The sequence below is a fragment of the Struthio camelus genome, chromosome 3 (assembly GCF_040807025.1).
Source record: "Struthio camelus isolate bStrCam1 chromosome 3, bStrCam1.hap1, whole genome shotgun sequence".
Taxonomy (NCBI): Eukaryota; Metazoa; Chordata; class Aves; order Struthioniformes; family Struthionidae; genus Struthio; species Struthio camelus.
In genome coordinates, this window is record NC_090944.1 from 80,557,300 (window position 1) to 80,583,091 (window position 25,792).

A 25,792-nucleotide genomic window follows, 5' to 3' on the forward strand; every position below is an offset into this window, starting at 1 on the left:
CTCTTACTTAGCAGTTATTAAAGCTCAGAATCTGGTAAGTCTCATCCTGCGTATTATCCAAAGAGGGTTTACTTTAAATGGTAACACAGAAATAAAAGATCTTACTCTGATGAGCAATATTCTTCCCAATGAATTAGCTATGAATGGTAGTGTTTCTGCATGTCTATGTTAAAAAATTCTATATTCAACAAATTGTGTATAGTGCAAAACTTCTGGAGAAGGTAATGTCAGTAATTTATGGTCCCAAAGCTATGCATTGCTAGTTACACAACATTGGTCCTTGAGAACACTTTTCTAATATTTTACTTTTTAGGACTTATTACTGAAAGAACTGTTTGTGTTTCCCCAAATTTACTTTGCAATACTGTCAACACAATGAATGACTTGCACAGGGGAATTTGAAAACTGGGTTATTTTCTTTAGGAAGCAAACTATTATTAATTCATCTCAATTTTTAATTAAAAGTATCTACTGTTATTTACAATTGTTACATTCTTGACAGTATATCTTGAAGGGAAAGATGCTTTCAGACAAAGCAGTATTTAGGCTTCTGTTTTTCTCTTACCCTTCTTCAACACGCTCTGGAGGCTTCTGTTTTTCTCTTACCCTTCTTCAACACGCTCTGGAGGCACGTTTTCCTCAGCATCCAGAAAATGCTTGCTGGACAGATCATCTGGGATACTCCATAACTTCAAGCTTACCAAACAACAGGACCAATGTAGAGAAGAGAAGGGAGCCAATGTAGAGAAGTATTTGTATAAGGAAAAAGAGAATGCAAAGAATTATTTGTTGTTACTGTTTATTCGTATATTGTTATTATTATTTGTTATCATTTTGACAAAAGATGTTTTAGCTGATAGTACAACTATGTCTACATTATGTTTTAGATGAAAGACATTTATAACTTGTGCAGGTTCAATGACACAAGCCTCATCAAGCAAACCATATACAAATATAATCCTATCATAATAGCGGTAAACAATTATAATTGAAACCCCTTCTCAGGGATCTTGCCTTCTAACAAGATTGGTTAAGCGACTACTATTGTATCAATAAGTGATGACTGAGGAGATAGCAGAGAAAGACAATTAAGGTGTATGCGCTTGGTATCAATGAGAAGGATTCAAAAATAGGACCCACAGAGTTGTGATCAGGAATTAAAGAGGTATGGAGGTAGCATGGAGCTTAGCTTAGAGCTGAGGAGGTATTGGCCAACTTCTGAGATTCAGAAGCTGCAGTGGGAAGCAGAAAGGGAATGGGTGGGGCCTAAAGAAATTACAGGCCGAGTTGGAGGAACGTGTGGTGAGCTAGCCAGGAGCAGGGTACCAGATCTAAGTAGGCAGGGGCAAGCAATAGGAAAAAGGAGCAGCATTTCAGTCAAGTGGCAAACTGAACATCTAAGAACAGCTGCTAGGATGGATTACTCAGCTGACATTTGGGGAAAAACCTCTCTTCAGGCTCACAACCCAGGCACTGGCTTGTAAGATTTATCCAGGCTTTCAGTCCTCATCTAGTGGTAGAACTTGATTGCTGAGGTAGAGCCTGAGAAAGATAAATGGTTCTTCTTCAGCCTGTTTCCCTGTTTATTCTTTATGCAGAAAATTACATTTTCAAAAGAGATTTAGTGTGGCAGTCTTTTTCCAGTACTAGAATTCTGTTTATGACATATTCTTAACATTGAAATGGTCCTTAAAATAACTGTCTTTCCCAAATAAACGTATTCATGCGAATTTAAGTTGTGCATTCATGTATAGATATACATGAATGCATGAATGTAAGCTAAAGGATGTTGCCCAGCAGCACTGGCAGAGACACTGTCATATGTTATTATACTTGCCTAAAATTTTCTTTGCTGAGGTGGCGATGAAGAGGAACCGTGATCAAACAGTTTACTTTGTAGTGACGCACACAGAGCAGAAATGAGGGCTCTGTTAATTGTATTTTTAAACTGTGGGGAAATCTGAAGGTTACTTAGCCAAGCTGCAATACTTCAGGCTTGTAAGTTACTTCATTCTGATTATTTTTTAAAAGCTACATTTTTAACTTGGGTCCCTAGAAACTATATCCACACTTCTGTACCTAAATACAAGCGGCCTTGTTTTCAGAAATGAAGAGCACCTTCAGCTCCAGTTATTTCACTGAAATTTGTGTGCTTCTCTAATGATTAAAAATGGAAGGTATGTGCAAAATGTCACATCATGGATTCCACATTGCCAATAAATACCGAGGTCTGAATATCGTCCACCTCCCAAATTGTCTTTGTGCAGTATTATATTGATTCATAAGGAAGGCAGACCCATTTTGACCTTGATAGGATGTGATAGCACATTAGGACTCTCCTGGCTTTTACTTTGAAGGGTATTAAAAACCACAGTTTTGTGTTCCCTATTTCTGTGCAAAAGCTTAAGTAGTTTTAATTGCCATAGCAATTATCTATCTATTTGTTTATTCTGTTGCTGATGTTTAGAAGAGCACACACCCAAAGCTGTGAATGTAGTCCAACTTTGCTAAGACTTAACAGAAGATGGATCATTTTTCCCATTCAGTTATTCATGTTTCCAAGTTCAGCTGTTCAGAATTAAAATAGTTTTTTACACATTTTTAAGTTGTTAATCCCTATCGCTTTCTGGCCCAGGTAGTTATCAGATATCCAGAAAGTTTGAAATATTAAAAAAAAAATCTAAACCCAAATATAGTAATTTTTCTGCCCTCCACATCTATTACGTCTAGGAAGAGTTTCGAATATTTTCAAGGGTTAGTAAAATCTTTTGCTAGGATTTACTTCAAAGGCAGTATCTATAATGACAGAGACAAAAGTATTTCTTTTAATTTTATGTTAGGTATGTATTCTGTAGGCTTTAATGTTATGTAAACTATAATTTTTCAAAAAAACTTGTAATTTATACAACTCCTCGTAAGCAGATAATAATCCATTTTTGAGTTTGCTCTCTACCCTCTTCATTTTCTGCCTTTTTTTCAGTGTCTCCTTACATTGTATTTTACATAATGCAAAGACTTATATAAGGATGGAGATAACTTTGGCCAGGATAAGTCAGCATTGCTCCCCTTCACTTTAGTAGACTGTTGAGGGACTGGCCTGTATCACTGTGCACATACAGCTACTGATACCAGCGGAGCTACTCATGTGTCAAAGATCAAGACAGATCCTTTGAGCAAGAACTGTGTGTTTTGCCTGTGTCCATATGGCACCTACCAAATGTTTGTATTGCTAGCGTTTAATGTTAATATGCATGTTATAAATATAATATGTTTTATTAGAATTAGAAAAGGCAATTTTCTACGTGCTTTCTATTAAGCATACTGTATTAAAGCTACTGAAGAGCATAATATGGTAAGTTGGTGTCCTAGATATGGCTGAGGCTCTTGCCTACAGAATTGTCTTGTCACTTGAATCACAGTCTGTAATGAAGCCTGGCCTGGCCAGCACTCTCAGCACAGCAAGTGGAGCATTCAGGAGAAACTGCAGCATTAAAGCACTTCTTCCCTGAACTCCCCAGCCACACTGCTCCCTGCGCTATCCCTATGGGGTCAGATTTGTGGAGAGGGAGGCATAACGTGGTATTATCTGATTGACTTTTTTTTTGATTTTTGCATTCCATGTAGATTTTTGCATTCCACTCTTCCTTTCAGAGTTGCCTGCACAGGAAACCTAATTTACGGATTATGAAAGGGTTTTTATTCCCAGCAGCATGGGTCCCATGGCCTTATCACATCTGTTAAATGTGTCCAAGTCAAAAATGGTATGCCCACTTCATAGACCCCTGTAAATCCATAGAAGTTCCTGTATTTTGTTTTTGTAGTATGTGAAGTGTTTAAAAACACACACTTGCATTTACACTCAATTTTCTAGGATGAGAAAAACTAGATCTATCATATGTATTTTTGGTAGATGTTTCTTTTTCTGAGATGAGTATATAGTCCTAAAATCCCGAGTTTAGTTATTTCTCTGCAGCTTGATTGTTTACATTTCCTAAATCAAACGGAGATTGCTTGTTTAAATCAGAATTAGATTGACATAAGACCACATTATGCACCTCAACTGCTTTCCATTGTGTAAATAATGAAATCTGTTAAGACACAGCGGGAATACAGAGACAAAAGATAGACCTTGAGGTGAGTCAGGTCTTGAAGAACATTAGACTAGGCAAGAGGCTGGTTTCGATTCTCTGGTGTTCCTTATCTGGGAAGATATATGGGTGAAGATGTGCAAAATTATTTAGAGTACTTGCATGAAGAATATTTTTAATTAAAAATTACTTTATGTCTTCAGAAATGCTCAAGTAGTTCAATTATACCAGAAGTAACTTGAGGATACAGAGAACAGTAACACAACAATTTGTCCGGGATTTTGGTTAAACTAATGTAAATACTATTCGGAGGAATGGGTGTTCTGCTCTTAGCTTCTATTATCATCCCACAGACCTTCTCTACCATGCTTTTTACACCCTAATTTATTTGCCCAATTTAAATTATGGGGGAGGGGGAAATTGATATGTCGGGTATTCAGCAAGATAGTATGTGCAGGCACCGAGAAGCATGACAGTGTCCTCACTGGATCGAGATATAGGCTTCTTTTCCTTACTCCCAGTATTGGATGTTTTTCAGGATTTGCCTGTATTTTGTGGCTGTTGAGCTCAAAATGTATGGGAAATTCCAAACAAGAAGACATTAGCAGTTTGTATTTTATGCAAAGCAGGTGAATGCCATGAACTTTTCATTTAAGCAGTGAAGAAACCTGAACTGTGAAGGTATTGATTATATCATGCTTTTACAGTGTTTTTAGTTGTAAGCTATACAGCTGATGATGTACCTTCCTTTTTATTTTAATCTATTTTTTTCAGTTTCGAAGCACTCACCTAGATGAGAGAACGAATCATAGCTGGGGCAAGGACTAAGCGCAAATTGGGAAGTATTCAGTTTGGGGTCTTCATCTTTGTGTCCTGTTACTTTGGCTCTAGAATGTCTGAAATTCCTTATGCTCCTTGTGCTAAAAGGCCATTTTTAGACTTTGATTACAGTGTTGCCAGCTCTCATAGTATATGATGGGTCTTATTAGTAAATAATAAGTTAAAAAAAGTAAAAAGTAAATAAAAATATTAAAACACTGAATCACCTTCTGGTCTTCATGGCTGAAGAGGTATGCATAAATTAGATGCATCAGGAGAATAGCTCTAGAATATAACGTGGATCTTAATGTCATTTTTGTAAAAAGAAAAAAAAGTCAGAGTTTTAGAGAGTTGGTCCTCATATGTAACTTTTTAGCATTTAGAATTTTTCACAGTGTATCACTATTAAGTTCTCTCCAGTTTAGGACCCAAGCTTATGTCTGTTGAAAGTAATAAAATGCTTTTGGACTTGGATCAAGGACTTCAAATCTTCAGTATATTTCAGGAAGTATAACTACTTTTTCAAAACAATTACAAAATAGTAGCCGTGGTATGCAGCATTCAGTTTTTGAAAAGGAGAGATCAAGATACTAGGTTGTAGCGCGTAATCATTTCCTCCTCTCTTTTTCCAGTTTCCTTAAATGAAGTAATATCAGCAGTCAAACATCTCTGCCAAGGATATGAAAGCAGAGTGAGTTGAAAACACAGTAAATAGTTTGTTGTAATGCTGTGTACGTTACGTCCCATTAGGCAGGTGAGTGAAGTATTTGAGCTGTGTATGCCGTGGCCGACACGTTTGGGCTTGTTTGTTGACAGACAGTGTTTAATTTTTCTGCTGTGTCACAGATGGGAAATACTGCTTTCCCAGACTAGCAGAATAATTTCAAATTAAGAAGCGCAGTCTTTCAATGCGAAAACTCTCATCATGAGAAGATCATAGCCGAACTCATGCAGGAAGGGTTTGTATGAACATGGGTGAAACGCAGCACTAAACCGCTCGAAAAGCATTCAGGTCTCACAGTCACTGGGCGGCCAAACCTTCCTGGGGAGCAGCGCCCGTTCACTCCCTCTGCGGCTGCGCTGCTGCCTCCACGCTGGGCTCCCCAGCGCGCCCCATTCAGGGCACGGGCGCAAAGTTGTGCTGCTCTAAGGATTTACTAGCGGTTCATTATCTGAGCTCTGCACCTCACCTGGAACACGGTTTCACTTCACCAGTGAGGGCATCTGTTCCAGCAGCTAGGAACCACAGCAGCAGTTATAAAGCAAGTGGCAAAAGGCTAGCATCTCCCAGAAATTCGCCCAGTGAAAGATTTCTTTGTTAATTGGATTTTAGTGTTGATAATACTACATTATCTGACTTACGATAGACAAACATTTTATTTTTTTGGCATCATTTACAGCCTTTTAAATATTTATTTGTTAGTTTAAAATGGCTTGAGGCTTCTTCTTCCTCTCCAGTGGGCATGGACAAAGCAGAATAAACGACTGACTTGCTAGAACAGCACAGGCCTTGCTTTTTTCTGAAACAAAACAATTGTTGTCTTCAACAGAGATGATGGATAGGCCAGGTACACATTCCTACCACAAACCGCAAAGGAACCAAGCAATTTCTATTTTCTTTTATTTGAACAAATGTTAACAGAAAAGTGCTAGCTATTTGCTCAGTCCTTGTCATAAGGAGAGTAAGATGCAAATGTAATTCCTGTGTTGCAGGGTAGCATTTAGTTCGAGTTTTATCAATTGCTACAGCCTGGTGGGAAATACCTATCCATGTTGTAAATCAGATTCACTTACTGTGCTTATGAAACAGTGCCGCAGTTGCCTCTCAGTTATAGCACATGATTATGGAGCTGTATTTCTAAACAGGAAATTAAACTGTTATACTATTTTACCTACTGCCACTACATCCTTCTACACCGGCAGTGTGCACGGGGCTTCTCTGACACATCCTGAGAAAGTCACGCAGTTAACAGGAGTGCCCTTGGCATACGTGAAACAAGCAGCTTCCTCTGGCAGCACGTTGCTGGGGCAGGAACATGGTCAGACGCTGTGCTGCCTACTTTGTCTGTGCCAGAGCCCTGGAAATGCAGGCTTGAGCTGCTGCTTCGTCTTGGAGTCCGGGCAGTGGCCCCTGCTGCGGCAACAGAAGGGCCCTGACTCTTTGGAAGCGGCCACTACTGGAAGCAGTTGCTACTGCTACTTCTTATAGGGTCCAAAATTCAGATTCTGGGGGCAACCTTACTATCATATGTCTTGACTGTTGTATACTATTCCTTATAACTCAGACATTTTTTGGTGTGGTTTTTTTTTTATTTCTTTTAAAACGAAAAATGAGCGTATTTGTTGAGTGTGTAAATTTTGGCGAAATATTCTTACCATCACTGAATTCATCAGCATGGTCCTGACCTACTATTATATGACCTACTGCACAGTCATCATTTTTTGCTTTTCAGTATTCTGTTATCTCTGGACAAAGCTAACAAATGCTCTGATGAGTCCTGAAGGCCCTCAGGGATTTTGTTTACTGATTATGAAATTCAGATACTTGGTATTTGCGTGGGTACTCATGATACTTTTGTTTTGTTGTTTTGGAAATACAATAAAAGCGTCCCAGGGAGTACCAAAAGGAAAAAGATTGATAGAAAAGTAAATTTTAAATATGTAATCTGTTTTTCCTTTCATTTAATGTAACTTTACAACGGAACTCTAATCTACATAAGCTGCGTTCATTGTGATTAACTTTCTGTTTTAATTTACTGTAGTGCAACTCTAACGATGTCAGCAGAATTGCTTCGTGTGAAATCTTAATCAGGCCAACTACTTTTAGGCTTTCTAGGAGCTGCCATCAACTATATCATGGATCAGTGACACAGAAAAGGAAGAGAGACATGCTAAATATAATGAACAAAATAATACTTGCATAAAACAAGCACAATATATCAATCAGATTTGCAATATTTTAAAAATTCTTCCTTTTTCTTTTTTTAACAGTACTATAGTAACTAATAAAAATCAAAACAGAAGGAAGAAGCATATCCTAGATACAGTGAAGAAAAGATACTGGTTTCTAATGAATTAGTTTGACACAAAGTTTTACTCAAGCATTCTCCTTAGCTTTATGTAGTATGTACAAATTTTAGTAAAGAAGTTATGCTGCTAACAGTAGGTTACTTTTTAATCTTCCTCTCATTTAAAAGTACATGTTATCAGTGATGTTTCTTTAATAAATTATGTATAGTTATTAATATCAGTTCATTTATCAATGTTTTTACTTTGCTCTTATTGAACATTTCTGGCTTTTTCTTAGATCTCTAGGAAATTTTCTTAGATTTTTTAGGAATTTTGAGGAGAAGTTTTACCTCCTTGTTGCACCTTCATGGACCCTCCTCTTGTCTGGTCCCAGTGATGTACAGGAGTCCTGCAGCAGGTGGTTTCTACCATCTTCTCTTAGTTCATGGGGTTACTGTTTCTGTGCTTATGGATACAAAAAGCATGTTTCACCCACTGGAACATGTATGGGTGTTATTATGCTGATTACTAATGTCTACTCAACCTATAATTAGCTGCCTGGTTGCTGCCGTTGATAGCAATCAGAATATCTTTTCACAGCAGGAGTATTATAAAGGTGCTTGAAAAAAATACTGCAAACACAGACTATGCCGGTATGGATTTGACTTCATCTTTGTATCAGATCCTTGGCTCAAGGGAATCGACTTTTATCCTGGCTCCGTATTTAGAGCCAGAAAGAGCTCTTTGTGATCTTTTGTAAAGAAAAGTGCAGTCAGTTCCATGCTACTCTGTCTTCCCATTCTGAGGAGGAGTTCAGTCAGGGCAGGCTTAAGGCTGGATTAGATACAGCCAGAGCAGTATAATGTTCAGCATAACAGTGTTCAACACGATAGGAAATATTTCAAAAAATAATTATGTTCATGGTGTTGTAGGTTTTATTGTTTACCACGCGTCATTGCAGAAAATTCCATAGGATACCTTATAAAATGCACATACACATGAATATTTGTCTTGTAACTGCATTCCCTCTTTTGAGGGTCATTATCTAATCTGCGGTACAAAATGAGATGAACCAAAGGGACTTTTTCACAGAATCACAAAATAGTTGAGGTTGGAAGGGCCTCTGGAAATCATCTAGTCCTCCTGCTCAAGCAGGGTCACCTAGAGCATATTTCCCAGGATCGCGTCCAGATGTCTTTTGAATATCTCCAGGGATGGAGACTCCACCACCTCTCTGGGCAACCTGTGCCAGGGCTCAGGCACCCTCACAGGAAAGAAGTTTTTCCTCGGGTTCAGACTGAACTTCCTGTGTTTCAGTTTGTGCCCGTTGCCTCTCGTCCTATCGCTAGGCACCACGGAGAAGAGACTGGCCCCATCCCCTTGACACCCTCCCTTCCAATACTTGTACGCATTGATCAGCTCGCCCTTCAGGCTTCTCTTCTGCAGGCTAAACAAGCCCAGCTCCCCCAGCCTTTCCTCCCAGGAGAGATGCTCCAGTCCCTTCATCATCTTGGTAGCCCTTCACTGGAGTCGCTGCAGGAGCTCCATGTCTCTCTTGCACTGGGGAGCCCGGAACTGGACACAGGACTCCAGGTGAGGCCTCCCCAGGGCTGAGTAGAAGGGGAGGATCACCTCCCTCGTCCTGCTGGCCACACTCTGCCTAATGCAGCTCAGGATCCCATTGGCCTTCTTGGCCACAAGGGCACACTGCTGGTTCACGCTTAACTTGTCCACCAGGAGCCCCAGGTCCTTCTCTGCAGAGCTGCTTTCCGGCAGGTCAGCCCCCAGGCTGTCCTGGTGCATGGGGTTATTGCTCCCTAGGAGCAGGACCCTGCAATTGCCTTTGTTGAGTTTCATGAGGTTCCTCTCTGCCTCATCTCTCCAGCCTGTCCAGGTCCCTCTGAAAGGCAGCACAGCCCTCTGGTGTATCAGCCACTCCCCCCAGTTTAGTCTCATCAGCAAACTTGCTGAGGGTGCACTCTGTCCACCCTCAGACTGTCCACCCAAGACTGGAGCCAGTATTGACCCCTGGGGGACACCGCTAGCTGCAGGCCTCCGGCTGGACTCTTGATCACATTGTTCCCAACCCTCTGAGCTCTGGCATTCGGCCAGTTCTCAGTCCGCCTCACTGCCCACTCCTGCAGGCTTCCTGAGCTTGCCTGCGAGGAAGTTGTGGGAGACAGTGTCAAAAGCCTTGCTGAAGTCCAGGTAGGCAACATCCACTGCTCTCCCCTCATCTACCGGGCCAGTCGTCCCATCACAGAAGGCCATCAGGTTGGTCAGGCCTGATTTCCCTTGGGTGAATCCATGCTGACTACTCCTGATCACCTTCTTGACTCCTCCTGATCACCTTCTTGTCCTCCACACGCTTAGAGATGGCCTCCAGGATGAAGCTGTTCCATCAGCTTTCCAGGGATGGAGGTGAGGCTGACTGGCCTGTAGTTCCCTAGGTTGTCCTTCTTACCCTTTTTGAAGACTGCAGTAGCAGTTTGTTCATGAAAATATATTTTTATTCTGCTTGCCTGCTTGAGTATAAATTGGGCCAAGATAATGGTTTGGTTTTTTTTTTCCTGGAACATCTGATGAATCAAAACGCACGCACCTTGCAGCTGCTCAGTAAGATTCATATTCTTGTCACTTCTGTAACTACTAGTAGTGTAATATCAAGGGCTCCAAAATGTACCTCTCTTTATTTGACGCAGGTCATTAATGTTCCTGGAGGTGCAGAATATTCATTAAGATTATTTTGGAACCCCCAATTTAGTTAAAAAAAATAGAGGGATCTGATAAATTTCAAACTTTTGAGATTCAATAGAACAGTATTTTTCAAAAAAAAAAAAAATCCTTTGTTTCTAAACATAAGACCCCTCTTCTTTTCTTTATGCCTGAATGGAGAGGCTTATAACTGCTTTCTGTTGTGCCAATATGTGCCATTTTTTAAAAACTTATGCCTCTTTAAAGCAGCTTGTCTGTTTGTGCTTTTCTAGTTACCATGCAGCAGTCTGGTCTAGTGAATGAACTTCATTATTTTTTGCTTCTATTTCTTATTTGCAAAGTGTGAGTTTCATTATCTCTTTGTCAGGAGGATGTGGATCATAGGATCATAGACAAATTCAGTCTGGAAGGCCCATCAGGAGGTCTGTAATCCAACCTCCTGCTCAAAGCAAGGTCAGCTCTGAGCTCAGAGCATGTTACTAGGGGTTTATCCAGCCAAGGCTTGAAAACCTCTAAGGGTAGAGACTTCACCGTCTCTCTGGGTGACTTGATCTACTGCCTGACTGTCCTCAGGGTGAACAAATGTTTCCTTATATCCATTCTGACCCTCTGTTGTTCCAGCTTCTGCCCTATGTCTCTCGCCCTCCTGGCATGCACCGCTTTGCAGATCCCGGCTGTGATTTCTTGCTGCGCTCTCCGCAGCGCTGGGGCTGTGGTGAGCTCCCCCTGCAGCCGTTTCTGCCCTGGCCTGCACCTGCTCCCTCTGCCTTTCTTCATGGGGCGAGTGATGCAAGGCATGGATTTAGTGTGCATAACGTCCCCCAGTTTGGGGTATAATATTCAGACTGCACATTGCAAACTGTGAACTAGCACCTTAGTTTTAGAATTGTAATAAAAACTCTGGATTAAATTCTCGTACTATTAGTATAAGTAGCAAGACATCCTGTGGCTTCAGTGGAGTTACATTTTCATTCAGTGTGTTTGAGATGCCTATGTAGATAGTCTGTGTGCATCTACTTGTATAAAAGTTGCGATGAAATCTTGAGGATTTTTTTTTAATCAAAAAAAAGAATGACAGGATTTTGCAGGAAATATATTCAATATGAAACAACATCTGGTCATAGCATGGTTCCTGGGGAAATTTGAGATGTTCTTGTTCTTACACATTCTGTAAGATATTACTTTTTATTGTGATGGTTGTGGAGGTGGCATTTTTTTGTTTCTTCTTTGTGCAACTGACTCTTCTTTCTCATACCTTTTTAATATATTCTTAGGTATCCAGTATGCATGAAATGCCTTATGAGGAAATACATTTTTCTGTTGTTATTTTTGTACAGAAGAAAGCATCTGATGCTACTCACTCATTCTGATGTGAATCATCATTGACAGACTGATGTTCTCCTGACTTCCACCTCAGTATCAAATCTATTAGATATTAGGACACCTTAGTCTTCTTTGTGCCTTGTGTTCAACTGGCCACAGACAAATAGCCCTCCAGGATGGCATCCTGTAGCCTTGTGCTTTTCTTATTTTCCCACCCTCTTTGTAACCTTTTTAGGAGCTTGTGATGAAGCATAAAGTATGAAGTGTATCTTTGCATCAAGTTGGATTCTCTTTGAGTTTTACTTGACAACAGAAGGAGCTGTTTTCTAAAGTTTTGGTGTAAGCTGCGTAAGAACATTGCTTTGTGCACCACAATTTCTTTCTCATTAAGAAAGTGTCTAGAATATGGAAATGACTGAAGTCACTCTGAATTAAATGTATTAGGGCTATATTGCTCCTTTGCTGTGTAGGAGAAATATGTATTTGTGACATCTTTACCCTTTTGCTCTAAGTTTTATCCTAAGGAAATATGGCACTTAACCACGTGCATCTTTTTACCTCTACACTTCCTGAAGTGTTTTCTGGGAAATGAGAATCCAAGCTTCACCTACAGTCCCTTATTTCTCTACTCTATCTTGTTTACAGGAGTGGGAGTGTTACTGACTGTGGAAGCTTTTTTCACTTTTTTTGGTGATCCTCATAGCTATACATATGGAATATGTGAATTGACAGCCTTTAATTAAACTATGTAATTCTAAGACACAATGCATGCTTATTTTTTTAAATAAAAAGATAGCGTGCTGTTTTCAGAGACGTAATTGTTTCAAAGATACAATGCTTTCTTATTTTCTGTAGTGTGGTGTACCCATTCTTGGCCACATCAGGGTTTTGAAAGGGCACATATGAACAGGGCAGAGCTCTTCTCAGAGTATGTGGTCAAATTTATACCCAACATTGTGTCCCCAGCACTGGCTACCTAACAATGCCATATTTAATGTGCTGGGCAATGCTGGTCTAACAGGTGAAGTTCATGTGCATCCAGGGCATACTTGAGAACAGAATGTAGCTGATTGGGATTTGATATATTGCAGGTAAGTTTTTATAGATACCAGCAGCAGATGATCACTGGAGAAAATGTGTATCTAATCCAATCTGGGACAGAAAACCACTGTTTGCCAACTCATTAAAAAAAATTACCAGTGAATGAACACGTCATCCAAAACAACAGCAAAACTTCTTATGTCATAGGGAAATCTCTTCTCTTTACAAATGCATACACTGTAAAACAATAGTGTGAAAGTAGTGCAACTTTCTATTTCATTTGGGAAATGATTGCCAATCTGATGCATAATCACGTGATTGTATTTAATGACAAAGTTTTATTTCATTCAGTGGCAGAATTCCCATTGATTTGTATGGTGAAGGATTAGGGCATGAATGACTTCTTGAGAAAATCACTTATTGCAACAGGAAAAAAGATTTCATGGATATCAGAGAGGTAGAAACCTAACAAGCTTTTAAAAAGAAGTCTCACCCAAAAATCTGTATCTCGCTTCTGTCTAAAGGGGAGTTCCTCTGCTTGGTGTTAAGCCTAGTTTGGCTCTGGCTTTCATGGATGAGGAGGATTACTTGCTTGCAGGCCACCGTGGCCTTTCTCTTCAGGGTAGCATCACCCTGAAGCCTCTAGCTTCTCTGCTGTGCCGGCTCCCCCGCTGAAGCTGTGGTCTGCAAACTGTGGCAGAGTTAAGCCCAATTTCTTCTGACCTAGCAGGGGTCAGAAGACCAGGCAGAGGTGAGCGGCTGCCTTCCCTCTCCCCAGGGGCCCCACTGCTGTTGCTGTACAGCAAGGCCAGGAACTGAATTGTTCTAATGCGATGGCTGAGTTTTACTTCTTGTCCTTTTTTAGTGACTTAAGTCCTACTAATTTTCTCTTACCTGCATGGTGATGTCTGTTATTTGTCACTACAGAAAGGACTGCTTAAGGCAACACAATAGCAGTAGCTATAATATCTAGTAGTGGCAGTACCTTTTTGATCTACTTTTTATTTCAAATTGCTTGTTGTGGTATTTTACAAGAGCATGTTAAATCACACTTAAAAATGCTAATCAATGCTGATACAGGTACATTTTTATTCAGATAATGTTTTAGTCCAGTTTTATGCTGGAGTCATTCCACTCAGTTCAATGAAGTTCTATTGAATAAACTGGCATAGCATAAGAATGAATGAAACTCATTGATGAAGATGCGTGTTTGTTGATTATCGGCTTATACCCCAGGATTTCGAGGTGAAATGAAGATATTCAGAGAACGGACTGTGATTTTTGATGTGTAACTGAGAACATCATTCTTAAGATTTATTTTCAGTTATTTGACTTGTTTTCATAAGCAGTAGTAACCAGTATGATTTACATATTTGTCTTCAAAAAATGGTGTTTTATGGATTTTTGTTTGTGTGATTTTTTTTAAAGCTTATTCCAAAAACCTCACACAAATTATTTTCATAGAATTTTCATAGTTGACAATGTTACAGAAATATTACAAGAATTGCTAAGTCACATGCTTTATCATTAGGTTTGTTGGGGAGTGCAATGTTGTACACAGTAGTCAAAAAAAATGCACACAATAGTCAAAAAAGACTTTATTGATTGAGCATTTTCCAATTATACACCAACAAAGGCAGAGAGCACTTGGATAAATACTATGTGGCTGTGTAATTAAAGACTAATAGCATCATCTATGTAGAAGGGGAGAAAATAGCTTGTGCAGACACAGTCACCTGTGTCATATATGGCTTCCGAGTATTTCTCTCAGCAATATTGATTATATTGTCCATTCCAGGACAGAGATGTTCCACAGTGTGAGCTTGTTTCAGTTTTCATTTTTCCAGCTGCCAGTCAGATGTTTTTTTGCATGTTCTGGGTACAGGCTTACCGTTTACTTCCTCCTCAGATTACTCCCTTTAACCTAGTTTTGTCCTTTTTATATCTGGTAGAGGTACATTTAGGTGGCCACAGTGGGAGAGGAAGGGAAGTGAGGGGAGCTGCTGAGCACACAGAAGAGCTTTTTTCTTGGCTTACTTTGAACTGAAGTACTTAGGACAGTAAAGATCGATTTTGCTCGTATTCCCTGAGCAGAAGCATGTTCAGTCACTCAATGTGAGAATAGTGTATGTACAGTTTGATGAGTGCTGTAAGTTCAAGGGGATGAAGCATGCTCAAGTGAGAATGAAGGTGAGTTGCTGGAGAGCCCAGGTGCTAAAATTCAGAGGTAAGCTATTCATCTGAAGAGGCTTGTAAATTGGACAAATTAGGATAGATTTTTACAGGGGTGGCCAGAGTTCTGCTTCCTGCCAAATGCATAGAGCTCTGAAGCTGCTACTTATTAATGCATTTGAGAAAAATGTGAAGAAGAAGCCAATCTAAAATTAAGATTCTTGGCGTCACAAATAACGTATAGATGAATTAGAAATAATTATTTTATTTCTCTTGGCTTATTAAAGCATTGCTTGCAGTAAATCATAGACTTGTTTATATTTCTTCATTGTTTGTAGCTCTTTATTAGATAGATAGTTTCTTTACCAGCTGTTTTTATCATTCCATTGTTGAACAATTAAACAGCCTTCCAGGCCTTGACAGACCTTATTTACCATAATAAAATTGTCTATAAGGATCAAGTATTCACTGAAAAAAAACCTAAAAGAATTCTACTTTGTAGCTGACCAGTTTGTTATGAAGTATTAGCAGCCTCTCTTATATTTGGCTGGCTGAGTTGAATCACAGGCCAGGCTCTGATTTTTGCCACTCTGGGGGCTTCCCTGAACGTTTAGGCAATTAAATGTTTTCAGTTGGGTATTTGGATGTTTAACTTGAGAGGCATTGTCAGTGAAGGTGACACTGGCCAAAGCTCAAAACAGTAGATCCTGTGCAGCTTTTATGTAGGGAACTCACTGGTGAAGGGACTCTATCAACAGGCTAATCAAAACAAGGCATTGTTTCAATATGTCCGCCTTTCATGTAGCACTGAGAGCACAGAAACACACTGAGAATGAGGATCATAAAAATAATAGCTGTCACTGCATGGAAATCTTACATCATATTCAGGATGTTGCCTTCATTTGACCTTTCCTTGAAATTCCCTCACTTCGAGATAGTTAACATCTCACATTCCTGCCTGGTGCTTGTTGGGTAGCTATCTTTCTCTTTATGGAGCATGCTATTGTTTGTAATTGTACAGCGTAGCAGGATATATTACTTGATTCCAAAAAGTTAGTATTATTTTAACCTTATTACCACGTCTCTGTTTGTTTTCTGTTGATTTTGAGCTGTTCTGTTGTTTTGTTCTAGTCTTTTTATTAGTATTGGGTTTATTCCTCAATTTGTTACTACAAACAAATAGAAATGTTTGCCATTATTATTGACGAACACTCTGAATGTATGACGAACACTCTGTTCTTGTGCAGAACCCTCACAAGACACTGATATTTAGTCCCCGTTTTGTCAGGTTTATGGTTGCCTGCAGTTTTAAATAGCAACCATGAGATTAACTGGAATCTTGCCTTTTGTCTAAGATTTACTCAGTAGTGAAGTTAATACCCTAAGCTTCCACGTTTGAGAGGGAAATGTATAGTTAGTGACTGAGCACTTAACATTTTGAGGTGTGTCATTGATAATTCATACCAAATCCTATACAAATATGTAAGGTTTTGCAATTCATGTTCTAGACTAAAGTACGTAAACACAATTTTTCCTTTCTGGCTGCACGCAGAACATTTTGCCAGCAGCAACTAATGTAGCTCAGTTTAGACTAACAAAATTTTGACAATTCACATCTGCAGAATTTGGCTTACAGTATTTAGAAAAAAACCCTTTTATATGAGGTATTTGATTTTGACAGATGGACTCAGGTAGTAACTAATTTATAGTTAACAGCATACAAATCTTCAGAAGATACTAAGCAGCAGTCAGTCTACATCTTTCAGCCTCCGATTTCATCAGAGTAGGGTTTTTTTGACTCTACTTGAACAGTAACTTATTTTGTCAGCAGTTTCAGTGATAGAGAGTGGGACAGCTCTCTAAGTTAGGTACTATTCAATTTAAAACTGGAATTTGTCATGTATTAGCAGTTAAGTACCACATTTAAAATACCAATGGTATCATTTTTTAGGTAAGTGAGGGATTGTCTGTGTAGAGAAACTTAGATGGGTGAGAAAAAAATAGCAAATCAGATGGAGGTATGAAATCACTGTGTGTATGCCAAAGCATGTTCAACTCTTTTGTAAAGGCTATTATTCAGAAAAAGCAGATGGCTGTGGCTGTGATAAGAATAACCACGTGATCTAAGCCCATATTGTGTATGTATGTACAAGACTCCAGTTGGGAAGATTTATGCATATACAGCTCACACCCTCTACTTCACTCTTAAAATCTCTCCAGCACCCTATAGATACCAGCCATCATCCTGTTTCTGGAGAGCTGTTAAAGTTGATTTGTTTCAGCAGGGGATACTAGATTTCTTTTTTAGTCAGGTAAGAGTATAACATAGGAATTAGCATTTCTGAGAGAACTGTATGCTTATATGTATCTTTATTATATGGTAATCCGCGCTTGGAAGAGTAATTAATATCTAAGATCCTGATTTGAACATGACTTGGAAGATAAAGAAGCATATGTGTAATTTTACAAATACACTGAGAAATCATGATTGTTTTAACATTGTAAACGTCTTTCTAATAATACTGAATGATTATTGACCTATAATATGGAAGCTCCTGACTTCAAAAGGACTGAGTATGTAAAGAATACCTAATTTGATTCTAAAAGCATTTAAAATTATCAAGCCTCCAGCATTCAAAAAAAAAATTACATTATTTCCCTTAGGTAGACTTTTATAGAGCTTCAAGTCTTCAGTATGTTGTAACTATAGTAAAGTGATCTCAAGAGAAAAACTGTGCAGACTTTCCACAGAATAAATAAAAAGTAAGGATTCTACTTTGTTGTAAACCTTTTGTATGTATTATTACTTCAGTGACCCTGGGCAAAAACCTCACAGGAGTATGATTGCAGGATCATTCCAGAATTCTCTTCTGGAAGACAAGAATAATTTATGTATGTTTTAGTTTTCTGCACAGTTTTATGTGTACACATGCTGCACCCCTACAACCTGATGTAATGTCTTGAGCAGCGTGTGGCTAGTATGTCCCCATTAATTTAGATTTATCTTAGTAGATTCTAAGCTCTTCCATACCAGAGTCACATTTTCTCCCCTTCTTTTAGGGTGTTGAACTCACGGTAGCATAGAATAGTAATCTTACTGTTGGTAGTAGATAGTTGCTCCATGTAATACATTTGGCCTAAAGAATTTAAGTTTTTATATCTTCTAAAGTAAAAAGAAAATTCAAACATTGTTGCGCAAAGTTTGTCCAGGATTTAGTGATTAGTGTTGTGAGCAGTTCTGTTAGTATCCCATAATAGTATTAGCTAACATACTGGAAATCAGAGAAAATTGTTAACAGTAATTTTTCTTCCTAGATGGCCTCCGGAAAATACTTTCAATTCTTTTAAGTACCATAAAGTGGTTAAAAGATGGAATTGGAGCCTATACTTTGAATTTTCAAACATATGCTACCTTAAATCTGAACTCATAGATATTTCTGTACAACTTCATGTTCGATACATTGCTTGAGTGTAAAAGTACTGCTTAGATCCCTAACTAACAAAGATGTTTGTAGACTTAGTGGTACTGTTCTGGGTAGATTTTAGCAGAGCGTCTCATAGGTGAGACTTGGCAAGATGCACATATAGAGGCATAAAGGAGTTCAGGATCTCCTTCTATTTATGATGAATGTTATGTCTCCTGAGAGTACAGTAGTTTTTTGTCTTTATCTTTTTTATTTCTTAAGAAAGTGCACAAGAAAATTATCAAAGACAAACTGGCCCCACTTCTAGAATAGTCTTCTTTCTACTTTCACTTATGCATCTATCAATCTTTAGTAAATGAGAGAATAGGACATTTTCAATTTAAATAAAAAAAGACAAATTTCTGTAAGACATTATTTAAATGATATGATGTGAGTACTACTTATCTTTAAGATTCTTATTAAAAATTAAAAATTCCTTTTAAATGATACGTTTTATTCAATCTGACGTTATAGCTGTAGGAGGGAACTCATCAACACCCAAAGGTTATCATACATAGGCTTTTCATGTCAATAGAATGAATTACTGCAGAATAAGTAAATGGTAACATGATGCCAACTGCAAAACTGAGGGAAGCTGAAAAAACACAAATATTTATTTGTTTTGATTACGACCACTAAAGATGCTACTGTAGTGCATTCAGAGTTTATAGACAGGAGAATAATTTTTCATGTTCAGGATGTCTTTAAGTCTATAAGTGTTTGTGAAAAGTTCTTTCTTAAACTCACCCATCTGTTTATTAGCATGGATACATTTAAGTTAGATCATAATTCTTGGTAAAGTAGAATAGTCATTCTTATTAATGAATCTCACTGGATTTTCTAGATTTCTAGCTGATTTATTATCATCCAGAATACCTCTTTAAATATACACTTAGGGAAAATAAATAAGGAAGTAATTAAGCAAGCAAATGTCAAGTTGATTCTGATCAGTCACGTTAGGCTGCTTTCACCTTATGTATAGGTCCATGCTGAGGTTTGTAAGCACTGCCAGACCGGTGAATAAAAAGAAGCCTGTAGAACAGGTAATCCTGAACCTTTCAGATGGCGCTGAAGTCATTAGAGATAATCATCTCGAAAGTTGAGTATCCTGATTTTAGTTAATATCTTTCTTTTTAATGCAATTTTAAGAAGTGAATGAAATGACTTCATAATGATTTTCTAAGGGATATTCTTTTCATTTCCCTCTGTATTCAGCTGAGTGCTGATATTATGAAAATGAGTAATGTATTTACATCCACGTGGAGATTAAGACAAATGTTGGCCAAGATGATGAGAGTATTAGTAGTGCAGCAGTACAGGCAGAAATGCAGTAAACATAAAATGCAGTTACATTGACTGATTAGGTGTGAATACCTTCTGCTTTTGCATGTGGAGAGGACCAAAGTGCAGCCCATCCAGGCAAAATATGGAGCGAAACTGTTTAATTACGGTTCTTCCCCTCAGTCGTTCAAAGCATAAAATATAAGCAAGCAAGCACAGGGCATGGGAAAGGTGCACAAGGGTCATAACAATATTTTTGTGTTATCTTCCAACCCACTGCAAAAAGTCATGCTGCTTTCTCTAATTTCTCCAACTGATGGGGGAGGCCCTTCTCATCAATGTCAAGAGCAATTACAGACACTACAGCTATATCCAGAACACGGGGCCAATATGCTCCATTGCCCTAGCTTCTAAATAACAAGATTATATCAGCACACCATGCTCTATTTTAGCCCCCACACATTAGTTTCCTTTCTATGAAGACCAGAGCACAAGAAAGTGGAGAATAACCTATGTCTGGGTGTAACGGGCACATTTGACCTGTGCGTACAAGAATATGGGCTAAGGTTGCGCCTAGACTGAGCAACGGCATATGCCACTGGGAACCCCAGAGCTGATCCCCCTTGTTTTGCCTATTAGGGGACTGGCCAGAGGATGGGAAGTGCTCCTAGCCCTTGTGCAAAGATCCCTTTCTGCAGGGGGAATAGCCAAATTCTCCCCACGTGGGGAGCAGCAATCTGGTGCGCAGGAGAGGAACAGGATGTGGCTGGCATGTGTGCCTAGACCTCGAAGCTTGGAAGTTCAGGTTACAGATCTGTTAGTGGGACTATCTTACTGTCTCTGATGAGACATGTTCAACAGAGGTGCAGATCCAAAAGCCATACATTGACAGATCCTGAAGTATAAACATGTAAAATATAAATATAAAAAATGAAATATAAATATAAAATATAAATATGAAAAATGAAAAATTCCTAAATGGACAGGTTATTTAAGAACATGTTCCGATTCTTTGTATTGGTATTGCTAAAGCTTGATGTCAACTGCATAGCAGTGGCTGCTGAAATTAATTCCCCCCCATCTTATTTTGCTCCCACTGCCTGTAGCTCCCTCATCCTTTACGTCTTCCTGACTAAAGTGTATAGGGTTACTGTTAAACTTAGCAAGTCACAAACAATATACTAGCTTTAAAGCTACCATCAAAGTTTGTGGGCTTTTTTTTTTTTTTTTTTAAGCAAAACAGGTCTGGCATTGTCCCATAAAAACATTAACTGGAAACTTAAAGAATTCAGTCTTCCTGCCTTGCCTTTGTGCGGTACTCCTGAATGGGGTAATCCATCTGTTATGGAGGTTGCTGATTAAGCTCATGTAGTTTAAAGCATTGCTTCTTTTCATAAGTAAAGCATACATATTATTACCTTGATTTTGCAAGCTTTTCTACAGCTGCTTTAAGTTAAGAATGTCCATAATGAAGATGGAAATTGCAATATAAAATTTCTTACTAAAAGCTTTAGAGAATTCATGCCAGACTGCTGACCAAACAAACTTTCCCTGCAGGGTGCTGTTCACCACTTTCTGTGCTGTGACGTGTTCTCAAGTGACATCTTGAAACATCGTAGGTGGTTTGGCACACTTCTTTGCAGTTTCAGGTTATTTTAACAGTATTCTTAAAGGCTCCAAAGATCTGAAAATAAAAATGGGAAACTGTTCGGAGTTTTTAGGGCGGAATTAGCAAAAGCAAACAAAACAAAAAAGGATGACTTATGCTGAAAATGAGGATAGGTGACCAACTTGAATTGTGTGTCACTAAAGTAAAAACAAAACACATCTCCAAAATTTAAGGTTAGCTAGAATCAGTCAAGAGGCTTTTAATAGCCAGGCCCATGTGTGTGAACTCAGCTCTGTCGTGTCTCTCACTCTGCGCACGAGATTCCCCCCCGTGTTACCCTGCAGCGTAACCCCGGGTATTTGCAACCCCACGCTGCAGCCTCCTTGTCGCTGTTGGACCGCCACATGCCTGAGGTAAGCGGGCTCGAGCTGTGATCCGCCGGCCACACGCTGCATCCCTGGCACGCGGAGCGCTGCAGCTGGGGAGAGGCTGTGCCATGCCCAGCAGGCAGAGACCGGGCTATTTAGGAAGCTCTATCTCTAAAAGAGTGCTGCGAGAAAGCATGTCATTACTCCCTCTCCCTCATATATGATATGCATGACAATATATGTTAAAATATGCATGCATGATGACTATTTCATCAACATATTCATAAGTGTCCCAAGATACGTGGTTGGTTTTGTTCATCTTTCAAAATATTTTTTTCTAATTGACTTTAAATAAATACAACCAATTACATGTGCCCTTTTTCCTAATCAGCCTAAAAATGCATTTTTAATAGAAAAAAGATTTGTAAAAATATGGAAATATTGCCAGCCATTTAAAGATATTTGATTAAATAAAACCAAACCTTGTTGCCATGTTTCTTTCATACACAGCATGATCTCCTCAGAGTCACGTTGTGTTTTACATAAAACATAAATTTGAATTTGACCTCTCTTTATAATGATACATTACCTATAATATACTAAAAGTGGGCCTTTTATTCTCATTTCAATACTATGTACTACTCTTTTGGCCTCTGCAGGTGAACAACATATGAATCCCCACATTTACTGGTTCATAACTGCGCTCGTTTCACCAGTGCAAAACAAAGTCTGTTCAAAGGTCTGGTGCTCTGGTTTAAGGAAGTAGAAAGTACTGTGAATTTTCAGCAATTTCAGTATGTTTCAGGTTGCTTCAGAAATTCTGTGCATCCTTGAACATGCACATCCTCGTAGTTCGTGCTCCCTAAACAACCGTTTAAATGTATTATTAAAAGCTAAGTAGCCTGTATGCCTGCCAGATTCATTGCTTGTTTTTTCTTCCTGTTCAGTGTTTCAGATACAAAACTGAAGGACATCCATCTCTAAACAGAGAGTATGCTATGATGAACCCAGGCGGTTGTTTCTAAAAGCTACTTTCCTTTATATGCATGACAATCTAGCAAAGGGCTACGTCATTCAGCCATTTTTATGCTTGCTGAGCAGTATGTTATCACAAAAACAGTGGTGAGAAGACTGCACTGCTTTTTGCAGCCACACATCTTGCTGCTTGAGGATATCAGCAGTGTAGTTGGGTTGTCCCAGTCCCTAGATGAATTATTCAGGCTCTTGACATCAGAGGTTTCCGCCAGCGGATTGGCTGGGGTTTGGGTAATAAAATCTTTCCTCAGGAAAACAGTGGAGGAGAAGGATGGCAGTGAGGCCAGCAGAGCTGCTACTTCAAACACAGCTGGCTTTTTCTGGCTGTTGCATCTCTGCAAGAATAAACAGAGATGTTTTTAAGGTCTAGCTTCATGTGAAGACTCAGATAGGAGCAGGTGGAGGGATTTGTGCGAGAGGCCTGCATTTCCAGTGGAGCAAGTAATCAGATTGTTCTCGAAAAAATTACTTGTAGCTGTATTGTGAATACAGGCTGCACACTCGCTGCACGAGCCAGGAGTAGCAGCAGCCGCAGGAGCAGTGCTTATGGCTTGTTACAAAGGTGCTGGTGGCAGAAATGTTTCATCGTTAAATTTGCTTCCTGGGTCCTTTCCGTACCGGCAGGGTAAGTGGTGCAAGGAAAATGCTGAAATTTTTGCAAGCAGGGTGAGCATGTGAAGAACTGTGTGACACATGTATCTTGTGATTAGAAATCATCATTACCTCTGCAGAGAATTTGTAAAATCAATCCACTGCTTAATTTTATTCAGACATAGGTTATTTTAATTGGTTACATCTATTCCTTTTAAACATATATGCAAACATATATAGTGCTAAAAGAATTGCTGCAGAGCTCATAAAGAATATGCTACTCATACTGCCTTGCAATAGGGTGTTCTGCTGTTTGATGGTATGACTGAAAGCGAGTGTATCTACTGCTGATAAACAATTAGAAGCCAGGAGTTTTCTCTGATTTCTGGCTGTTATCAGAAGACCAGTTCATAAATCTGCCGGATCAAGTGGAACTACAAATTAGGGAACTGGAGGCAAAATATGTAAGGGATTAAAGGCAAAATATCATTTTGACTCATTTCTTTGATCAAGTATTTGTATGCTAAAGGCCTAGCTCGTATCTTTTGGTATGTCATTGCTATAGCTTTTGGTTTCTGGGGAATTTTAAGTTACAGAGGTATGAATGCAGTCAAAATTGGACTGATTGTTGTGCTGTCTTTCTCTCAGTCACTGTACCTACACACACATAGGATGTAATTCCAGTGTGCAGCTACTTCCACTGAAATTAACTGGGCTACCTGTATAAGTAATAACTTGTCAGAGCAGAACTGGCATTTACTGTAGGTCACGTGAAACATCCTTTGCATGTGTTAGGTTAGAAATCATACAGTGAGAAGTCTATTTTCCAGAAATTCAGCAATTCTTTATAGTTTATAATCTCAGATATCTTTGTATGTTTTTTGTATGTCAACAAGATTTCTGTTTTTTGAATCAGAGATGAAAACTTCATCATTTGTAAATTTGCATATTTCAGGAAAAAAAGCTATAAATCTGTGATTCCAAGTCAGGGCAGATAAAATTGTCACATATAAAGACACCCCCAGCTCTGCACCCAAAACTATTGGTAATGAATGAGGCACAATACAGTATTTTGAGTGACACTTTTCATCACTTAGCTATAAATGCAACAAGTAGATTCTGAAAACATAATGATTGTTTTAAAAAAGATACAGGACAGCCCACTCAATGAAGTTTAAAAAAAATAAAGAATATAAAATTATTTTCTTAGATATAAAGTACATGAATCTAGCAATAGATGCTACAGATCATATGTATCTTATTTTCCTCTGGTAAATCTCATCTTGCAATGTAGGTTATATAGGATTTTTTTGACTGTATTATTGTTGTCTTTTCTCATATGTGACTAACCATTCAAAATACACCTTCTGAATAAATAAATTATAAAACCCCTGAGACATAATGCAAGAACACATTTTGGGAGGTCATACTGTGGTCAGTATGCTGTCCCACTTAAAATAGCATATTAGCAGATGAATTTTGTGCATTGATTTGTCTCTTTATGTACTCTCACTGTGGAGCAGCATTATATGGGTGCCAATCTGGGAGCTTTTTACTAGCAGTATGCCAAACTTATTAGTTATCTATTCCAGAGCTTTAAAGGGGATTAAAGAATGTTCTCCTTTAATTTTACAGATGTGAAGGAGATCAAATCACTATTCAGTACCGCACTAGTATGTAGCAGAAGGAGGAACTAAAATTAGATTTTCCAGCTGTAGACTTTGTGACACGCATGCGTTCTTACAAAGAAGAAATAATTTATTTAACGATAATATTTCATTATTTATTTGGATTTTCTGTAGGGGAACCAAGGAACGCATTCAGAACTGATGATGGTAATAATGTGATTAACTTTTCAGTGAAATAGCTATTTCCTTTTATTTCTAAAAAGAAAATCCCCAATATAAATATTTGAATGCTACGGGTATGAAATTATAGCATGTGTCAAAACCCATTCACTGCAGGGAAGGGACAGGAGCCCAGGGACTGGTTACAGCTCTGTGATTCCCCTCCCCTTGCCACCATGACCCTGGCTCCTGCTGAAGGCAGAAGCTAGTTCAGGAGCTATTTTTGCCTATGCAGCTGGCAACAGTCCCTGAGGGACTATCTGAGAATCAGGGAAATTCACTATAAATCCAGACACATAGTTCGAGATGGGACTAAGGGAAGTAGTAAGTAGCAGTGCAGAAACTGTCTGAACTAGCTAGCGACTCCTCCCTGGTGGTTCTCTTAGAAGATAGATAAGGCGGTGAATTTAAGGTATCTTTAATTCGGCAT

The 25,792-nt window shown here is 38.8% G+C and overlaps 1 protein-coding gene across 6 annotated transcripts in view; it reads left to right on the top strand.

Moving 5' to 3' along the window:
• The window catches only part of SYNE1 (spectrin repeat containing nuclear envelope protein 1), a 324,712-nt gene that overhangs the window by 28,849 nt on the left and 270,071 nt on the right, over positions 1 to 25,792 (top strand). For 5 of the 6 annotated variants that reach the window (XM_068938685.1, XM_068938687.1, XM_068938686.1 and 2 more), the window contains exon 1: positions 23,456 to 23,549. The exons of the other annotated variant lie outside the window; for it this stretch is intronic. In XM_068938685.1, coding sequence (XP_068794786.1) covers positions 23,471 to 23,549 — 79 coding nt within the window. In that variant the 5' untranslated portion in view covers positions 23,456 to 23,470. Of the gene's footprint in view, positions 1 to 23,455; positions 23,550 to 25,792 lie in introns of those variants that run through there. 6 annotated transcript variants of the gene reach the window in all.